Source organism: Magallana gigas, chromosome 3, assembly GCF_963853765.1.
Source record: "Magallana gigas chromosome 3, xbMagGiga1.1, whole genome shotgun sequence".
Taxonomy (NCBI): Eukaryota; Metazoa; Mollusca; class Bivalvia; order Ostreida; family Ostreidae; genus Magallana; species Magallana gigas.
The window spans coordinates 32,014,536-32,033,456 of NC_088855.1; the positions used below are offsets into that span (position 1 = coordinate 32,014,536).

Genomic DNA, 18,921 nt, shown 5'->3' on the forward strand with positions numbered 1-18,921 from the left:
ATTTATTCAGTTGGGAAAGGGGGGGGGGGGGGGGGCAGCAAGAGTAAAATAAAAATCTGGGATTATCTACACCCTAGCTCCAGAGGCAAAAAGTTGTAAACCTTTGGTAAAATAAGAGACCTGCAGGTCTCTAATGTTTGTTCTTTATAATATTCACAGTTTCATTTAAATTGCACATAAGCACACAAACATACAATGCACAGGAAATTAAAGTCGATTTTCTAAAATATAACACATATTTGATTTATTCTTTAGGATGGTAGAAGGCTATATGGACTTTATAACCATGATTTAATTTTTCTAAATATATATGGGAGTAGAGAAGAAGATTTTTTAAGATTAAATACCAATAAATATATTTTCACTCTATGGTTTATTGGACCCGCCATAGGGCCTGAACCCCAGAACCAGGGGCCATGAATTTCACCATTTTGGTAGAGGGCCTCATTGACATCATAACTATGCAGTTAGGTTTTTTTTCACAAGTGTGGGAGAAGATTATTGAAATTTTGGCATCTTTTTTTAAACATATTTGGCCCCGCCTATGAGCGCCCATTGTGGTATTAAAAGTCTTGAATTTCATAATTTAGATTTCTCTTACTATAGACATGTTTCAAACCAAAAATGGTTACAATTGGCCTTGTAGTTTTCAAGAAACATAAAAAATGTAATTTTGATAATCCAAGACACGCGTCACACAACGACTAGTCAGGACCATTAGCAAAAGGTCACCTGAGTAACTCAAATAAAAACTGTAAGGTGTGAGGCAATAAAAAAAGGTGTTGGGAGCTGTAAGACTTCCACATCAATCAAGATACGAATAGACTACTGGTTATAAACGTTATGCATCAAGTTGAGAAGCTATTAGACCTAATGAAGACATCTTGTCAAGGTAACCACAAACCTGGATTGGAGGTTCTCCACTGTCCAACCCCATGTACGTACACGCATCCAGAGGCGGCTTGACATGGAATGCCAGAAACTTCTGAGCAATCGTGTAGTTAAAGAATACCACAGAACAGACCTAAAGACACATATTCAACAAACTTTAAGGTCTTTAAAAATCTATAACTAGTAAATGAAAGGAGCCTATTTGAAAGAATTGATTTAATGTTATTTCAACTCAACTGCACCAAACTGGTAGGAGAATATTTTTGTAGGAGAAGTCCTGAAATGTTTTCTGATTTAATTGTACTCACGACAGGAACCTGTCCATCCTTAATTTCACAGCACTCCAAGCTGCCTACATCTTTCTGATAGAGAATGTTTTCAATAAAGCCCTGTCAAAGCCAAGAATTCAATCAATTAAAAAAACAAATACAGATGAACTTCGTTATCTCGAACACTGATACCTCAAATACAATGGATATGTCAAAGTGATTTGTAAGTCCCAACTACTTATTTTTTAAGTATTTTACTCTCGATATCTCAAATACTCTGATATCTCGAAGTTTTTAAACAGTCCCATCTAGTTTGAGATAACGAAGTTTGACTGTACAATATTTGAACAAAATGGATTATGTATGTAAACTCCCTTGAGTATGTCAAAGCAAGGTCCAACATCATATAAGTACAGTTGGTTTTGTACCCATTGCTTTAGTACTGTACCTCTTTGTCAATTTTATAGACTCCGTGGCGTTTGCAGTACTGTGGTGAAGCAGGAACAGTAATGGCACAGGCATCACAGTTCTTCCAGGGAATGTCTACAAACATCTACGTTTTCACTACTTCTGAATCAGAAGCATCAAAACAATACGTTTTATGAAATATGGCAGTTTAAAAATTGAGAGATAAAACATATTAAAAAAACATTTTTATCTGGTCATTTGTGAGAAATGATTGACAACAGCATTTACATATATAGGATACATCAGTATTTGTTATACATTCATTGAAATGTTTAAATTAAGATGTACCATTGTCAAATAATATTTTGAACCCCATAATATATTGAACCAGGTTCAAAATATTGCTGCGATATATTGAACCAACCCTCCCCCCCCCCCCCCCCCCCAATAAAATATTGAACCCAGGGTACTTCCATATGCACTAAATGTAGCTATTTTTGTTAGTAGATTCTTGACAAGATGCAGAATTAAAATTACCTCAAACAACTTTTCTTTTTCAGTGAGTCTGTTCAATTTACAATCTTTTAGACAAAAATTGCAATTACATGCACATGTCGTTATCAAAAAGTTAAACATTGAATCAGGGTGCCCTGAATAACGATCGACCAAATTAATGAATGCTAATTAAAAACTAACTATTCAATGTTTCATTCTCATGGCTGTAAAATGTTGCCATCGACATCAGAGTAGTTGTATAAATATAGTTCTGTCCAAGTTTTGTTCTTTAAATATCATTCAATGAGACTGAAAATATTTACGACTCTGTCGTAAGTTGTTTTGTACCGTAAAAAGCAGCTCAATTAATGAGAATAAATTATTGGAAACATTAAATAAGCTTAAATCACACTGGATATACTGGTAATTTATTTGCCTTCTTGCATGACCATATAAGGTTAAATGTTTTTATCTATTGTAACAAATTTGTTTATTTTCATTATACAGCTTGCATTTTTCTTGAAGTTTTTACAGTTTAAATAGTTTATTGTCATTCTTAAGGTTCAAATACTTACTGTTGATCATTTAATTCTTTCTACTCTCATATTTTGAACAAGTTAAAAATGATCCTATTTATAGTTACACTTCTACAGGAAATAGTATCCATGTTGTCACTTTTGCCTAAGTTATAAAGTTACCTGTTCTCTGATTGGCTAAGTTAGTCTAGTTTCTGTGGTTTTCATTGGTTAAAATTAGTGAATAGAATACAGGTATATATAAGAGAGTGTTCGGTCAGTTTTCTTCACTTGGGTTAGGGAGTGATTACCTTATGGTAAGTCTCCCTTTCTATTCTTGGCACTTAAACCTCTTGGTTTTACAGCTATGAATAGGTTAGAGTTAGGTTTAGTATAAGAAAGCATGATTTATGTAGAGTTAGGATTTAGTTCATTTTTGTAGGGTTTAAAGCATTTTTTTTTTATAATACAGATTTTCCTTAAGGTTTAGAGTGTAAGTTTAGATAGGTTTTCCCTTTCCCAGTCCTGGTTTAAGGTGTTGTAGATAACTTATTTTTATAAGGAGGATTATCTTAGTCATTTTTACATTTATTTGTCATAGAGGAGAAATTTAATATTTATAGAGATGTAGCTCGTTCCTTATTCATCGTTCCTCGTCTGTTATTACTAAATCTATTTTTAGATTCTATGGTGGCCCAGTAGGAACATATTTTGATTTTTGGCAATTATTTGGCATTTTTGCATTTTCTTATTTTTTTTATTAATTGTAGAATTTAATTAAGTTATCAAGTATCCATTGTAATATCAGTTCATTATAAATTTAGATTATACATATTTTCAGAGTAATTTTCCCTTTGAGTACTTCTGTTTGTTAATTTCCATATTTTCGTCTATTATTATAAAATTCTTGTTGCTATCCTTGACTTAAATCAACTCTATAAACATTAATAAATTGTGTTAAATCTTACTGGTGTTTTCATTACAAGTGTTGACCATAGTTCAGGAATCCCCTTACCTGGGTTGATTTTTATCTGAGCCAGTATTTGACTTTAGAGATACTTTGATCACAAGAGTTATTGCCCTTGTCGTACTGGTTCCGGTTACATAATTTTGGTGCCGTGACCAGGATTCCTGAATAGAAACCATGGCTTCACTTAATTCTATTTTTGATAGTGTAGGGCGAGCTACATCTACTCCTAGAGTTAATGTTAATCCCTCACAAGGTGCTAGAAGTAAACTTTTGTCACGAAGTAGACAGTCAACATCCCCTCCTGTAGAGAGAGTGATTGAGAGTGAAAGAGAGCACATTAACACCCAAATTTCAGATTTGGAGAAAGCTCTTCAAGACCTTACATCTGACTACCAGAGATGCAGAGCAGAGCTTGAGCAGACCATAAGACGCAGACGCCACATATCATTTGGTAATATATCAGGTGTGCATGAGCAAGTAAGAGAGACAGAGACTCCTCTAGCAAGTGCGACAGAAATGAATGAGAGTCGAGCACCTGCACAAATAAACTTGGCACAGAGTGAAAGAAATGAGAGAGCTCAAGATGGGTTAGAGACAACGTTGTCTTCCTTCCCCAGTGATAACTCCAATAGGCACAGGTTAAGAAAAGAGAAAGAGCCAGACAAATTTGATGGTAAAAGTGTAGCTTGGCAAGATTACCTAGTGCATTTTGAACAAGTATCTCTTTGGAACAAGTGGTCCTATGAGGAAATGTCTCAACAGCTTATTATGTCCTTAAGGGGGGAGGCACAAAGAATATTACGTGACCTATCTCAGAGTCAGTTGAAGGATTATAATTCACTTAGGTCCATTTTAGCAAGTCGGTTTTGTCCACAGGAACGTACAGTTGCATATAGAGTAGAGTTTAGATCTCGTTCTCGCAAATCAGGTGAAACTCCCTCTGATTATGGGTATGCTCTCAGGAGACTAGGAAATTTAGCTTTCCCAGACATGTCTTACTCAAATAGGGAGATAATCATTGTAGAGCAATTCATGAATGGTATTGGGAATAGTGACATTAGGTCTCATGTCATTTTACATCACCCTAATACATTAGAGACTGCCATTTCTTCAGCTACAGAATTTGAAGCAATTAAGGGGCCACAACTCTCCATCACTAAACCTAGTGTTTCTTCTGTACAGTCTAGTGAAGTTAAGTCCCCTGATGAGTTGTTAAGTGCAATAAAGTCTTTGGAGATTAGCATTAACAAATTGTCTAATAGACATCGAGGAGGATTAAGCCAGTCAGGAAAAGCTGTAAAGTGTTACAACTGTAAAATGTTGGGTCATATAGCAAAATATTGTAAAGCTCCAAACACTTATGTCCCTTTGAACGAGGATCAAAATAACACTAACTCTGCTTCAACCCAGTCTGTAAATGCTCAGGAAAACAAGTAGGGGTTACCCTAGAAGCCCATAGTGTGACCTATGATTCTTGTGGTATTAGGGCTACTCAGAGAATTCAAGTGAATTTAGTACAGAAGTCATGTTTTAGTGTCAGATGTGTGCTAGGTCAGAATGTAAATATGTTTTTAGTTGACACTGGTTCACAGGCTTGTTTATTAGATGCACATGTTTTTATGACTTTAGATAAAAGACCCCCTTTGAAACCTTGTTCATTGTCCTTGTCAACAGCTGATGGTAGAGATATGAAAGTTTTGGGGAAGATTGACTTAGAATTTGAAATAGGAGAGATTGGGTTTTGTCATGAGTTCATTGTTGCTGAATTAGGAAATTTGAGAGGAATAATTGGAATGGATTTCTTAGAGAACAATGATGTGATATTTCAGATATCTAGAGGTCTCTTAGTTATTGGAGGTCAGTCTATCCAGTTAGAGAGAGAGACAGCTCCTGTTTGTGCAAGAGTCAGAGTTGCTAAAAACATAGTTGTTCCCCCTAATTGTGAAGTAGTAGTTCCTGCTTATTCAGTTGGAAGTGTTGACAAATCTGTAAATAGTTTGCTTGAGCCATTTCAATTTTTGTCTCAGAAGGGTCTGTTAGTCGCTAGAACTTTGGTAAATCCAGAGAAGATTTTGTTTTCAATTGTAAATATTTCAAATAGGCCTGTAAGAATCAAGAAACACACAACAGTAGCTTCTGTACATGAGGTTGATATTGTGCAGTCAGATTCACCTGAAGGTGAACATGTTGCTTCAGTCCTCCCTTTGCATTTACAGTCTCTTTATGAAAGATCTTGTGACAAGTTGTCTGAAACAGAAAAATGTCAGTTGTTACAGCTTTTGACAGAATATCAAGATATTTTTGTTGGACCTGATGGTAAATTTGGAAGAACTAATCTTGTCAAACATAGTATAGATACTGGGGATTCTAAACCCATTAAGATTCCACCTCGTAGACTTCCATATTCTCAGAGAGAAATTATTGAAAATGAAATTGCAAAGATGCTCGAAAATGATGTGATTGAACCTAGTGAAAGTCCTTGGTCAGCTCCATTATTGTTAGTTGCTAAGAAAGATGGGTCATGGAGATTCTGCGTTGATTATAGACAACTTAACTCAGTTACCAAGAAAGATGCTTATCCCTTGCCTAGGATTGATGAATCCCTTGATTCTTTAACAGGTGCTTCTTATTTTAGCACATTAGATTTAGTTTCTGGGTATTGGCAGATGGAAATGGAGGAAAAAGATAAGCATAAAACAGCATTTTCTACTCACATGGGGTTATTTCAGTTCAAAGTATTACCTTTTGGCATGTGTAATGCTCCCAGTTGCTATGAGAGGTTAATTGAGTTAGTTCTTAGAGGTCTTAGATGGGAAAAATGCCTCTGTTATTTAGATGATATCATTGTCTTTGGAAAATCTTTTGACCAAGCTTTGCAAAATCTTAAGCTAGTGTTTGATAGACTTAGATCAGCCAGTTTAACATTGAAACCTTCCAAGTGTGTCTTATTTCAGAAAGAAGTGCCATTTTTAGGTCACATAGTTTCAGACAAAGGTATTCAGTGTGATCCTAGTAAACTTGAAAAAGTTAAGGAATGGCCTGTCCCCAAAAATGTGTCTGATGTTAGAAGTTTCTTGGGTTTAGCTGGATATTATAGGAGGTTCATCCCTGAGTTTTCTACCATTGCTTCTTCGTTAACTTATTTGACTAGAAAAGGAAAGAAATTTTGTTGGACTCTTCAATGTCAGAACTCCTTTGAGAAACTTAAAGAACTTCTTTGTACAGCTCCTATATTAGCATATCCAGATAGCACATCAGAATTTATTCTAGATACAGATGCTAGCATGTCAGGAATAGGTGCTGTCTTATCACAGATACAAAATGGTGAGGAGAAGGTTATTGCTTATGCCAGTAGGACATTAAACAAGTCTCAAGTCAGATACTGTACCACTTACAAGGAATTGTTAGCAGTAGTTACATTTATCAGGCAATATCGACATTTCTTATGGGGTAGACATTTTACGATCAGAACCGATCATGCATCGCTTATATGGCTAAAAAATTTCAAAAATCCAGAAGGGATATTGGCTAGATGGCTTTCAGTTTTAGAGACATATGATTTTACAATTCAACATAGGCCAGGCAGGTTGCATTGTAATGCTGATGGTTTGTCTAGACGACCTCCCAGTTATTGTAAGCGCATGGATTGTCCTGATTGTCATTGGGGGGATTGTCATGATTCTGGTGGTCAAACAGTTACAGTGCCCGAGCAAATGGACAGTAATACATTGTCCTTGCCCGCCGGGACTGTTTCCGTTAGAACCATAGAAAGGTTCGATTTGATGGAGTCAGAATCTGACAATTCTACGGATGACAATGGTGCAAGTTGTGATTCAGAACTGGTGCCTAACTGGTTAGATACTTGGTCAGTTGATCAATTAAGAACTTGGCAACATCAAGAGCCTGCAATTAGACAAATCATGAATTTGAAAGAAAATTACTCTGTAAAACCCCCTAGAAATGTGGTTTTGGATGCAGCTCCTGACTTAAAAACCTACTATGGTTTATGGGAATCTTTGATAGTTAAGAACAACATGCTGTATTATAGATGGATTGAACCAAATGATAGGGAGACTTTGTTATTAATTGCTCCAAGACAAATTAGGTCCAAGATATTACATGAATTGCATGATAATAGAACTTCTGGTCACTTAGGCAGGGACCGTACCATCAAGGCAGTCAAGCGTAGAGTGTATTGGCCTGGTATGTCTACAGACATTAAAAGGTGGTGTAAAGAGTGTGATGTTTGTGCTAGGGCAAAAGCTGGTCCAGGTTTTGGTAAATCACCTCTTCATCAGTCAGTCATTGGTGCTCCTTTAGACAGAGTAGGCATAGATATAGTAGGTCCTTTACCCCGCACAAATAATGGTAACGAGTACATTATAGTTCTCTGTGATTATTTCTCTAAGTGGTCTGAAGCTTGGGCAGTACCTGATCATACTGCATTGACAGTTGGAGACAAGATAGTAACAGAGTTTTTCTGTAAGTTTGGTTGTCCAAAACAGTTACACTCAGATCAAGGTCGTGAGTTTGAGTCGGAACTTTTTAGTGTCCTGTGTTCAAAATTAGGCATTCAGAAGACACGCACTACTCCATATAGGCCACAGTCAGATGGTTTAGTTGAGAGAATGAATAGGACATTATTGCAAATGCTATCTTCCTATGCAAATAAGAATAGAGATAATTGGGATGATAATCTTCCCTATGTCCTTACAGCCTATAGGTCTACTGTACAAGAGAGTACTGGTTGTTCTCCGAATAGAATCATGTTAGGACGTGAGACAGTAAGCCCAGTAGATCTTATCATAGGAAATCCTCCTTCTTCTCCAACTCCTGTGTGCCCTATTAAATATGTAGAGTGGTTACAGATAGTTCTAGCCGATACTTATGGCTTTGTATCTGAAAATTTAAGAAAATCAGCTGTCAAACAAAAGAAATTTTATGATAGGGGTCTTAAACCCAGAGAATTTTCTGAAAATGATTTTGTTTGGAGGTGGTATCCACCAGCAGCAGGTGTAAAATTAGGTCTGGGTTGGACGGGACCTTACAAAGTGACCAAAAAGATCACAGATGTAACGTATCAAATACAGAGAGATCCCAAAAGTCCTTTGAAAGTAGTTCATGTTGACCAACTTAAACCCTATGAAGGTATACTTCCACCTAAAAACTGGTTACCAGTAGATACCCTTTTAGACGAGTCTATAGAACCCCCTGAATTTAGCAGGTTAGAATCTTCAGAGTCTTTTGAGCCTGAAGATGCAGAGATAGATTCTGCTTCACCAGATTTTACTGTGCCCAGTGCTGAACCTTTCAGACAGTCAAGATGGGGTAGAAGAATTAAACCTCCAGTTGTCTACTCACCTTGAACCAGTATCTAGGCATATTTTATTATTTTTTTTATGCCTTATGTACATAGTCTGTTTTTATATTTTTTCTTTATTATTCATTAAATAATTATAGAGTTGATTAAATTTTTGTTTAGTATGTCAGGATAGCATAACATAACTGATACATAGAGGTAAAATTTAAGTTTAATTATAAATTACTAGTCACATCTAGATTGCTGGTTGTTTTGTTTGTGTTTCTGAGTTGTTTTATTTCTTGCTCTTGAAATTAACCTTCAGGTTATACTGTATCTGAACTTTATTGGATAAAGGATAGTTAAGTGTTTTAATTATTAAGACATGATGGTATCTTCTAATATAATTATCTAGAAGTCAAAACAGTACATGATAGATATTTTGAATATCTAGTATCAGTAATACATAGATACGAATCATTGAGAGTTTAGCATTCTTAGATTAATGCTTTCCGTAGATGATCCTTAGTTTATCTCCCTTGTACTGAACTAGAAGCAACCCTAGGGTTTTTCATATAGGTTATCTATAGGGATAGATGCATTTAGGCATCTTTTATTTTAGATGTTTTTCTATAGGAGAAAACATATTTTGAATAGATAGCTATTGAATTAACCTTTATATAGTACAGTTTACAATAAAGTCTTAGAATTTAAGATTTTATCATCAGTTATTTCGGAGTAGGTTATTTACAATTGAGAAATGCTTGCAATTCTATCATTAATCTGGGTTATCCTTTTATTCTTTTATTTTCAGCTTGTGCTGTCTATAGTTTAAAATTTAAATTCTTCAGAAATATTTTTGTACAAGTTAACCACTCTGAGTTTAGTATATCCGGTAATCCTTTTTGGTACAAGTTAACTACAACGTATATCTGGTCAATCACTCCCTTCCTGTCAGCCTTACTGACCAGTCCGGTCTCACTTTGTCTATCGGCTTCAATCTTGTTAGATGCGTGCCTCGAGCCACTAAGTAAGTCTTTTTTATTGAAGTTATTGCTTAAATCTGTCAGTAATTAATTGTATTTTTGAAGTATAGTTACAGATGGAAATTTTATTATGCAGATAAAACATTCTCAAAAGTATGGCACGCCATTATGGTCTTTAAAGTAATTTACATATTTTTTCTATGTATGAAGTAAGGTTCTATATTTTCCTATTTAGTAATTTGTTATTTCTATTTGTTGTAGTTTTTTACCAATATTATTCACGACGGCAACGTTTTCCACACAAAATAAACTATGAAACCCGTGTGACTTTTGTTTGCGTTGTGCGTTGTGCAAGGTTAGCTATCTGCCTGCACCAGGCAGAATAGTAAAAAATTAGTGAATTCGTTTGGCATGTCTGCTGAGGATCGACGGATACGGAAACTCACACCCAAAGGCCTCGTCATGTTCAACGAACAGTGTGAAAGGCTGAAAAGTAAAACCGATGAAACCTGGGCGGAAGTGGAGGATGCTCTTGTAACATCTGGAACATGCGCAAAGGACTTTCAAAAAATAAGAGAAGTAGAACGTTTAATTTCTGTGAAATTCAGAGATTTCTGTATATCTAGTGAAGACTATAAGAAATATCTACTTTCTCAAAATACAGAGGAGGCGGTCAACTTGTTAAATGAATTAGAAGTTTCAATGAACAAATGTTTTTCAATCGTAAAAAGAACAAGTGATGAGTTGAAGGAAACCAAATTTGAACTCCTTGAAACACTAAGTCATGTGTCGTCTAATGTATCAAGTTTTCAAAGAGCTAAAGCGCAAGCTGAAAGGGCGAAACTAGAGCTGATCAAGAGAGAAGGTGAGCTTTTAAAACAAAAAACTGATATCGAAGCAAAAATTAGTATCGTCAGACAGGAGAAAGAAATCATCTCAGCAGAAGCGGACTTCACAGAAGAAGAAAAGATTGATCTTCCGATCTACTCAAGGGAACAGATGACGAGTTCGTTTATCCTCAAACACGACCATAACCCATCAAATACCGAGGATGGCCACATTCAACAAAATCAACCATATTTTGAACAGAATCCACCAATCAGTGTTCAACATCCAGAGGCGGATGGCCGACATCCGGGATATCTAAATGCAGTTAATCAAGGTTGTGTTCCTTCAATTCCAATTCATCAAATGCATCAATTGTGTGCGCCTTCTAATTCAGTGAATCCAGTTTGTTCTACCTCGATTTCAGTGCCTCAAGTTTGTGCTTCTCAAAATTCAGTGTCTCAAGTGAATGTCCCTTTAAATTCAGTGTCTCAAATGAGTGTTCCTTCAAATTCAGTGCCTCAGATGCGTGTTCCAAATTCAGTTGATCAACGGAGTGCTCCATTGAATGCAGCTTCTCAAGTGTTCGTTCCCTCGAATTCAATGTGTCAAGTTTGTGTTACTACAAATTCATTGCCTCATATGATTACTGATCCAAATCTAGTACCACAACGGACCGACAACACTTCGACAATGGCCGACTTTTCAAAGTTTTTGCTACGCAAAGATTTTCTACTCACAAGATTCGCCAACTTTGATGATCGTCCAGAAAATTTCAATTCTTGGAGTTCTTCATTCCGGAGTGTTACACTAGAACTTGGTGTCACAGAGTTTGAGGAAATGGATTTACTTGTGAAATGGTTGGGTCCAGAGTCGTCAAAGTTTGCACGCACACTGCGCTCCGCAAACACCCACAATCCTAGCCTAGGTGTAAAGCGTATTTGGGATAGACTGAACGATAAATATGGGAGACCTGAGATGGTGGAACATGCTCTAAAACAGAAACTACACTCGTTTCCAACCCTCACAAATAAAGATCATGCCAAATTGTATGATCTCGTGGACATTCTCACTGAAATTGAATCGGCGATGACTTATCCAAAATACGAAATTTGTCTGAGCTACTTCAATTCATCTACTGGAGTACTACCCATAGTTGCCAAACTACCCATATCTCTACAAGACAAGTGGACCTCTCAAGCAGCTAGATATAAAAAACGGAATGAAGTAGCATTCCCTCCATTTTCCTTTTTTGTCGAGTTCATCCGTGAAATGTGTGAAATCCGTAACGATCCTGGACTTGTATGTCAACCGTCCACAAACACAAACATGGCATACAGCAAACCTAGACCTACTGGCGCAGTCACTTCTCGTAAAGTTGAAATTGTATCATCAACTCCGTCAACACATTGTCCCATACACAATGCTGGACATTCTTTGAACGAATGCCGTGGCTTCAAAAGAAAATCACTACGTGAGCGTCAAAACATTCTACGTGATAAGAAATTATGTTTCCGATGTTGTGCCTCACAAAGTCATGTGTCCAAAAATTGTACAGCGGACATTAAATGTGATATTTGTGATAATCCTTATCATGTCACAGCGATGCACATTGATCGTCGTCCTTCAAACCCCGAATCCCCTACACCAGTCTCAACAGCAAAAACTGCCTTAAGCAATGGCGGGGAGTATGAAGAAGGAAAACATGGGAGTCGTTCTTGCGGGAAGATCGTTTTAGTGGACGTGTTTTGTCAATCAAATCCTGCAAAAGTTATCCGTGTTTATGCAACAATCGATGACCAGAGCAACCGGACGTTGGTGTCCCCTTATTTGATAGATCGACTCGGAGTTACAGGAGAATGTAAACCCTACACTCTTACGTCATGCTCCGGTGTAACGACAGTCGCTGGACGCCGTGTGAACGGATTATGTGTCAAAGCCTTGGATGGTACAACTACATTCAACTTACCGGAAGTCATTGAATGTGATTCTATTCCTAGTGAGCATCTTGAAATACCTACTCCCAAAGTCGCTCAATCACAACCGCATCTACAATGCATTGCACCTTTCATACCACCCCTAGATCGCAACGTGAATGTTGAACTGCTCATAGGACGTGACTTACCCGATGTACATCATGTGCGCGACCAAATTACTGGCAGCCAAGGTCAACCCTTTGCTCAACGTCTTCCACTAGGATGGGTCGTCATTGGTGAAATTTGTATTGGTAAAGTTCATCCTCCAACGGAAGTGAATGTAAACAAAACGCATATTCTTAATGACGGAAGGTGCACCACCTTTCCAGTGTGTCACAACAATATCAATGTCAAGGACAATGATGATGACATATTCATACGAACACCATTTGACAACAAGATTGGACCTTCTGTTGAGGACCGCAAGTTTGTAGCTCTTATGGACGCAGAGTTCCACAAAGACACTGATGGTTTTTGGTCCGCACCATTACCTTTCAATGAGTCAAAACCAGTGATACCTAACAATTATTCACAGGCCTGGAAACGTGCTTTGATCCTCAACACAAGTTTAAAGAAAGATCATCACAAACGACAACACTTCTTAGCATTCATGTCAAAAGTCTTAGCTAGTGGGGCAGCAGAAGTTGCTCCTTCCGACATACCTGGGGAATGCTGGTATTTACCCCTTTTTGGGGTGTACAATTCGAAAAAACCGGATCAAATCCGAGGAGTATTCGACTCGTCGGCTGTGTTTCAAGACGTTTCATTGAACAGTGTGTTAATGTCTGGACCAGACTTAACAAACAACCTTGTTGGAATCCTCATGCGTTTCCGTGAAAATGCAATTGCTATCAGTGGTGACATTCAGCAAATGTTTTATGCATTTCGTGTTCATGAGGATCATCGTGATTACCTCAGATTCTTTTGGTACGAGGATAACAACTTTGAAAAACCTTTAATACAATACCGAATGAAAGCTCACGTTTTCGGAAACACACCATCTCCAGCTGTTGCCACCTATGGACTTCGAAAAGCATCATCTGTTGGTGACGATGATGTTCGTAAATTTGTTTACAACAACTTTTACGTCGATGATGGACTGACGTCGCTTGCTACAGAATCAGAAGCAATCAACCTGATAAGAAAAACACAAGCAACACTGAAAAACAGCGGAAACATTCGATATTCAATCTTACTGGATTCTAAGCACACAAGAATTACCCATGAAGTCCTTAGCACGTTTATGGCTGAAGCGACAGCGATAGTCAACGCCCGTCCACTGGTACCTGTATCCATCGACCCTGAAGCACCTTGCGTTTTGTCTCCAGCTGTTTTACTTACTCAAAAAACCGTTGATTCAAACGAGGATTTTAAAAATCTCAGTGTCAGCGAAGTTTATAACATTCAATGGAAATTTGTTCAGTCTCTAGCGGAGAAATTTTGGTGTCGTTGGAAAAATGAATACCTGCAGAGTCTACAAGTGCGACGAAAATGGAAAGACACTCGAGATAACATCCAAGTTGGTGATGTCGTTCTTTTGAAGGACCGTGATGCACATCGCAACCATTGGCCGACAGGACTTGTTGAAAGAGTGTTTCCTAGCAAAGATGGACTTGTGCGCAAACTTGAAGTTCGCGTTATCAAAGATGGACAGTCGCGTATATATGTGCGTCCGATTTCTGAAATTATATTTTTGTGTCATTCCATTTAATGCTTATTGTGTTGTGACAATTTACAAAAACAGTTTCATGAACAACTTTTTGTGAATAGAGTACGGTTTATGCATTTAAGTGATATTTTCATATCAGACGGGGAGTGTGCTGTCTATAGTTTAAAATTTAAATTCTTCAGAAATATTTTTGTACAAGTTAACCACTCTGAGTTTAGTATATCCGGTAATCCTTTTTGGTACAAGTTAACTACAACGTATATCTGGTCAATCACTCCCTTCCTGTCAGCCTTACTGACCAGTCCGGTCTCACTTTGTCTATCGGCTTCAATCTTGTTAGATGCGTGCCTCGAGCCACTAAGTAAGTCTTTTTTATTGAAGTTATTGCTTAAATCTGTCAGTAATTAATTGTATTTTTGAAGTATAGTTACAGATGGAAATTTTATTATGCAGATAAAACATTCTCAAAAGTATGGCACGCCATTATGGTCTTTAAAGTAATTTACATATTTTTTCTATGTATGAAGTAAGGTTCTATATTTTCCTATTTAGTAATTTGTTATTTCTATTTGTTGTAGTTTTTTACCAATATTATTCACGACGGCAACGTTTTCCACACAAAATAAACTATGAAACCCGTGTGACTTTTGTTTGCGTTGTGCGTTGTGCAAGGTTAGCTATCTGCCTGCACCAGGCAGAATACAGCTAGGATGGCCGATGTTTTACAGTTATCAGTTGAGCGAGAGGAGATGGAGGAGCTCTTTGGTACATCTTTTCCTAAGGAGTGGCCCTCAGATGGACAAGCGTGTTCCATTCCTAGCTGTCCATCTGGGGAGCACGTCTTTCACAAAATAGGATCGTACAGGGCCCACTTCATAAAATTTCATAAGGAATTTGTGCCGGTGTATCATTGTCCTAAGGAAGGATGCTCCTTCAGAGCTTTTAAAATTTCGCCTATCCGTAAGCATTGGGATAAGAAACACCCAGGACTTCAGGGGTGTATTTTGTGTCGGAACATTAAAAATCCAAGATACTGTAATCCTGGACAGATAGATATGCCCTTGCCTACTATACATAGGGACGCCAGGGACAGGGCAGCAGAAGCCAGACGTCGAGCATCAGCCTCTTCTACACCACTATTTAAACTCCCAACATGTTATAACGCTAGGGACATGAAACCTCATCACTTTTGACATTATTTAATAAGTAATTAAACAAAATCTGTGATTTTGTTTATTTTTAAGGGGGGAGGAATGTAACAAATTTGTTTATTTTCATTATACAGCTTGCATTTTTCTTGAAGTTTTTACAGTTTAAATAGTTTATTGTCATTCTTAAGGTTCAAATACTTACTGTTGATCATTTAATTCTTTCTACTCTCATATTTTGAACAAGTTAAAAATGATCCTATTTATAGTTACACTTCTACAGGAAATAGTATCCATGTTGTCACTTTTGCCTAAGTTATAAAGTTACCTGTTCTCTGATTGGCTAAGTTAGTCTAGTTTCTGTGGTTTTCATTGGTTAAAATTAGTGAATAGAATACAGGTATATATAAGAGAGTGTTCGGTCAGTTTTCTTCACTTGGGTTAGGGAGTGATTACCTTATGGTAAGTCTCCCTTTCTATTCTTGGCACTTAAACCTCTTGGTTTTACAGCTATGAATAGGTTAGAGTTAGGTTTAGTATAAGAAAGCATGATTTATGTAGAGTTAGGATTTAGTTCATTTTTGTAGGGTTTAAAGCATTTTTTTTTTATAATACAGATTTTCCTTAAGGTTTAGAGTGTAAGTTTAGATAGGTTTTCCCTTTCCCAGTCCTGGTTTAAGGTGTTGTAGATAACTTATTTTTATAAGGAGGATTATCTTAGTCATTTTTACATTTATTTGTCATAGAGGAGAAATTTAATATTTATAGAGATGTAGCTCGTTCCTTATTCATCGTTCCTCGTCTGTTATTACTAAATCTATTTTTAGATTCTATGGTGGCCCAGTAGGAACATATTTTGATTTTTGGCAATTATTTGGCATTTTTGCATTTTCTTATTTTTTTTATTAATTGTAGAATTTAATTAAGTTATCAAGTATCCATTGTAATATCAGTTCATTATAAATTTAGATTATACATATTTTCAGAGTAATTTTCCCTTTGAGTACTTCTGTTTGTTAATTTCCATATTTTCGTCTATTATTATAAAATTCTTGTTGCTATCCTTGACTTAAATCAACTCTATAAACATTAATAAATTGTGTTAAATCTTACTGGTGTTTTCATTACAAGTGTTGACCATAGTTCAGGAATCCCCTTACCTGGGTTGATTTTTATCTGAGCCAGTATTTGACTTTAGAGATACTTTGATCACAAGAGTTATTGCCCTTGTCGTACTGGTTCCGGTTACACTATCTTTGTTTGTGATCGCTCATCTACCTGTAAACCAGTATTGGACTAATTGTGTGCACAAAAAGAGTTCTTTCTGGTTCTTTTGGGGGATATAACCCGTTGTGGTCTTTGCAGAAAAAATTACAAAACCCATAACACTGAGTTATGTACATAATTCATATTTTTTCGGCAATGCCTACTACCAATAAAACCAATATTATACCTTTTGACCTTTTGAAGCTGGGAGAATTTCCTAAGTAAAACTTCCTGGGAGACTTTGCATAAACATGGTAAATGACATTTTCTCTCTTAATTAATAAAACAAGTACAGTTGAACTTAGAAATCTCGAACACCGATATCTTGAATACAATGGATATGTCGAAGTAATTTTTAAGTTCTAGCCACTTAGTTTTTAAGTATTTTACCCTAGATCAAACATTTTCTATTGGTTGAGAGCATTTCTCTTAAAACAGATGTGAACAGTACTTGAAAATAACTACAAACAACTGAAACAACCACAATATTTCTTAGGAAATATCTTACCACATTCCTTGGGAAGGGAGAGAAACATGTCTGTACTGCTAACCCATAGTCCTGGTCCAGACTTTACAGCCAACTGTAAAAATCAAGTTCACATAAAACAAAAAGCTAGTTTTCAAGAAACACTGAGCAAGTTTACATGAGACACTGAAGAAGTTTACAAGAAACACATAGCAAACTTACAGTCAACAATGAGCAGTTTACATGAAAAAATGATCAAGTTTACAGTTAGCAATTTACAGCAGGGAACAATGATTAAGTTTACAGTTAGTAAGTTACAGAAAACAATGATTAAGTTTACAGGAAGCAATGAGCAAGTTTACAGGAAACAATGAGCCAGTTTACAGGAAACAATGAGTAAGTTTACAGGAAGCAATGAGCCAGTTTACAGGAAACAATGAGTAAGTTTACAGGAAGCAATGAGCAAGTTAACAGGAAACAATGAGTAAGTTTACAGGAAACAATTAGTAAGTTTACAGGATACAATGGACAAGTTTCCATAAAAAAAAATGATAAAGTTTACATGAAACAATGAGCATATTTACAGTTAGTACTTGAATAGCAAGTATACAGGAAACAATGAGCAAGTTTACAGGAAGCACTGAGCAAGTTTACATTAAACAATGATCAAGTTTACAGGCAACAATGCACAAATCACAGGGAGCAATGAACAAGTTTACAAAAAACAGTGACCATGCATAGAGATGGTGCATTTAGTTAAGAAGCAATTTTTTTTATCATTTTAAGTTGCAGGAAGCTATCAAATCACTTTTTATTATAAAAAGACCCTCTCAATGGAGAAAATTATCAACAATTTTTGTTAAATTGGACTTTAATAGGATTATAAGATATACTACATAAAAATTGCTGAAAATCTTAAAATGAGGGGCAGATATTTGACTAATCAAAAAAAGTCATTTAAACATCCTTTTATTTTTATATAAAAAAAATTTCCAATTCTGATCAATACATGTATAATTATTTTTCTTCAAAATCCAAAGACAATGGCAGATCTTCATTGACAGAAAAATTCCAAAAGACGGTAATTAACCCCAGGATGTTTGTTAAACAGGAATGCCTCTGAATATGACCAAGTTATGAGATATATATACAATAGTTCATTGACATATACCGGTATATTCATCAAATTTCAGTCAACAGAGAGACGTGTTATATGTGCAGTTTATAACGTAAATGCACTGACTAGCCCATCCATTGTTTCATATCATTATACCCTTATATTTACAATTTTCAGTGTCTTCGTCTGTGATAACACTACCAATTGACTTTGTATTGTACAGTCCAAAGAATGTCAAATGATGCATTTTTGGGACGCAAGCAGGAGTTTCATTAATTGAAAGAAATCAAAATTACATTCTGTCACTTTTCTAATATTTAAAGGCACACTTGCTGTAAATCAAAAAATATGCATATGAATAATAAATATAAAAAGAAGTAATAAGGAATCATTCTTTGAATATTATAAGGTGATAATTTCGTTTGGAGCACGATTAAATCTATCATAAATCCGTTTGGGCTTTATCGGATTTGACCATGCCCCCACCGAAATCATCATCTTTACTTTATAAGTTAAATACTTAAGAAATAAACAGCAATTTAGGAAGTTCACAGGGATATGAACTTGGTTGGTCTTGTGATTAAATCCTGTGAAGCCCAAAGGGCTGACGAAAGATTTGAT

General features: G+C 36.2%; 2 protein-coding genes across 3 annotated transcripts in view; one reads left to right on the plus strand and one right to left on the minus strand.

Moving 5' to 3' along the window:
* Positions 1–18,921, minus strand: part of LOC105323794 (L-fucose kinase) — a 73,123-nt gene that overhangs the window by 44,102 nt on the left and 10,100 nt on the right. The window contains exons 6-9 of the mRNA XM_034482664.2: positions 17,226–17,298; positions 1,609–1,703; positions 1,200–1,280; positions 905–1,024 (exon numbers count right to left, since the gene is read on the minus strand). Of these exons, the coding sequence (XP_034338555.2) occupies positions 905–1,024; positions 1,200–1,280; positions 1,609–1,703; positions 17,226–17,298 (369 nt within the window). The remainder of the gene's footprint in view (positions 1–904; positions 1,025–1,199; positions 1,281–1,608; positions 1,704–17,225; positions 17,299–18,921) is intronic.
* LOC117690140 (uncharacterized) lies at positions 9,668–14,945 on the plus strand. Of its 2 annotated transcripts, none has more exons than XR_010712039.1 (2): positions 9,668–14,664; positions 14,882–14,945. XR_010712039.1 is itself a non-coding variant. In XM_066079342.1 (2 exons), exon 2 carries the CDS (start codon positions 10,245–10,247, stop codon positions 14,343–14,345), a length of 4,101 nt encoding a protein of 1,366 aa, XP_065935414.1. In that variant the 5' UTR covers positions 9,668–9,877; positions 10,095–10,244; the 3' UTR covers positions 14,346–14,945. The 2 variants fall into 2 exon arrangements, 1 of the variants encoding a protein (XP_065935414.1); XM_066079342.1 differs by having other exon boundaries at positions 9,668–9,877; positions 10,095–14,945.

What these genes read in the sequence shown, in the direction of transcription:
- LOC117690140 (XM_066079342.1), top strand. Translation starts at nt 10,245, where the DNA reads ATGTCTGCTGAGGATCGACGGATACGGAAACTCACACCCAAAGGCCTC.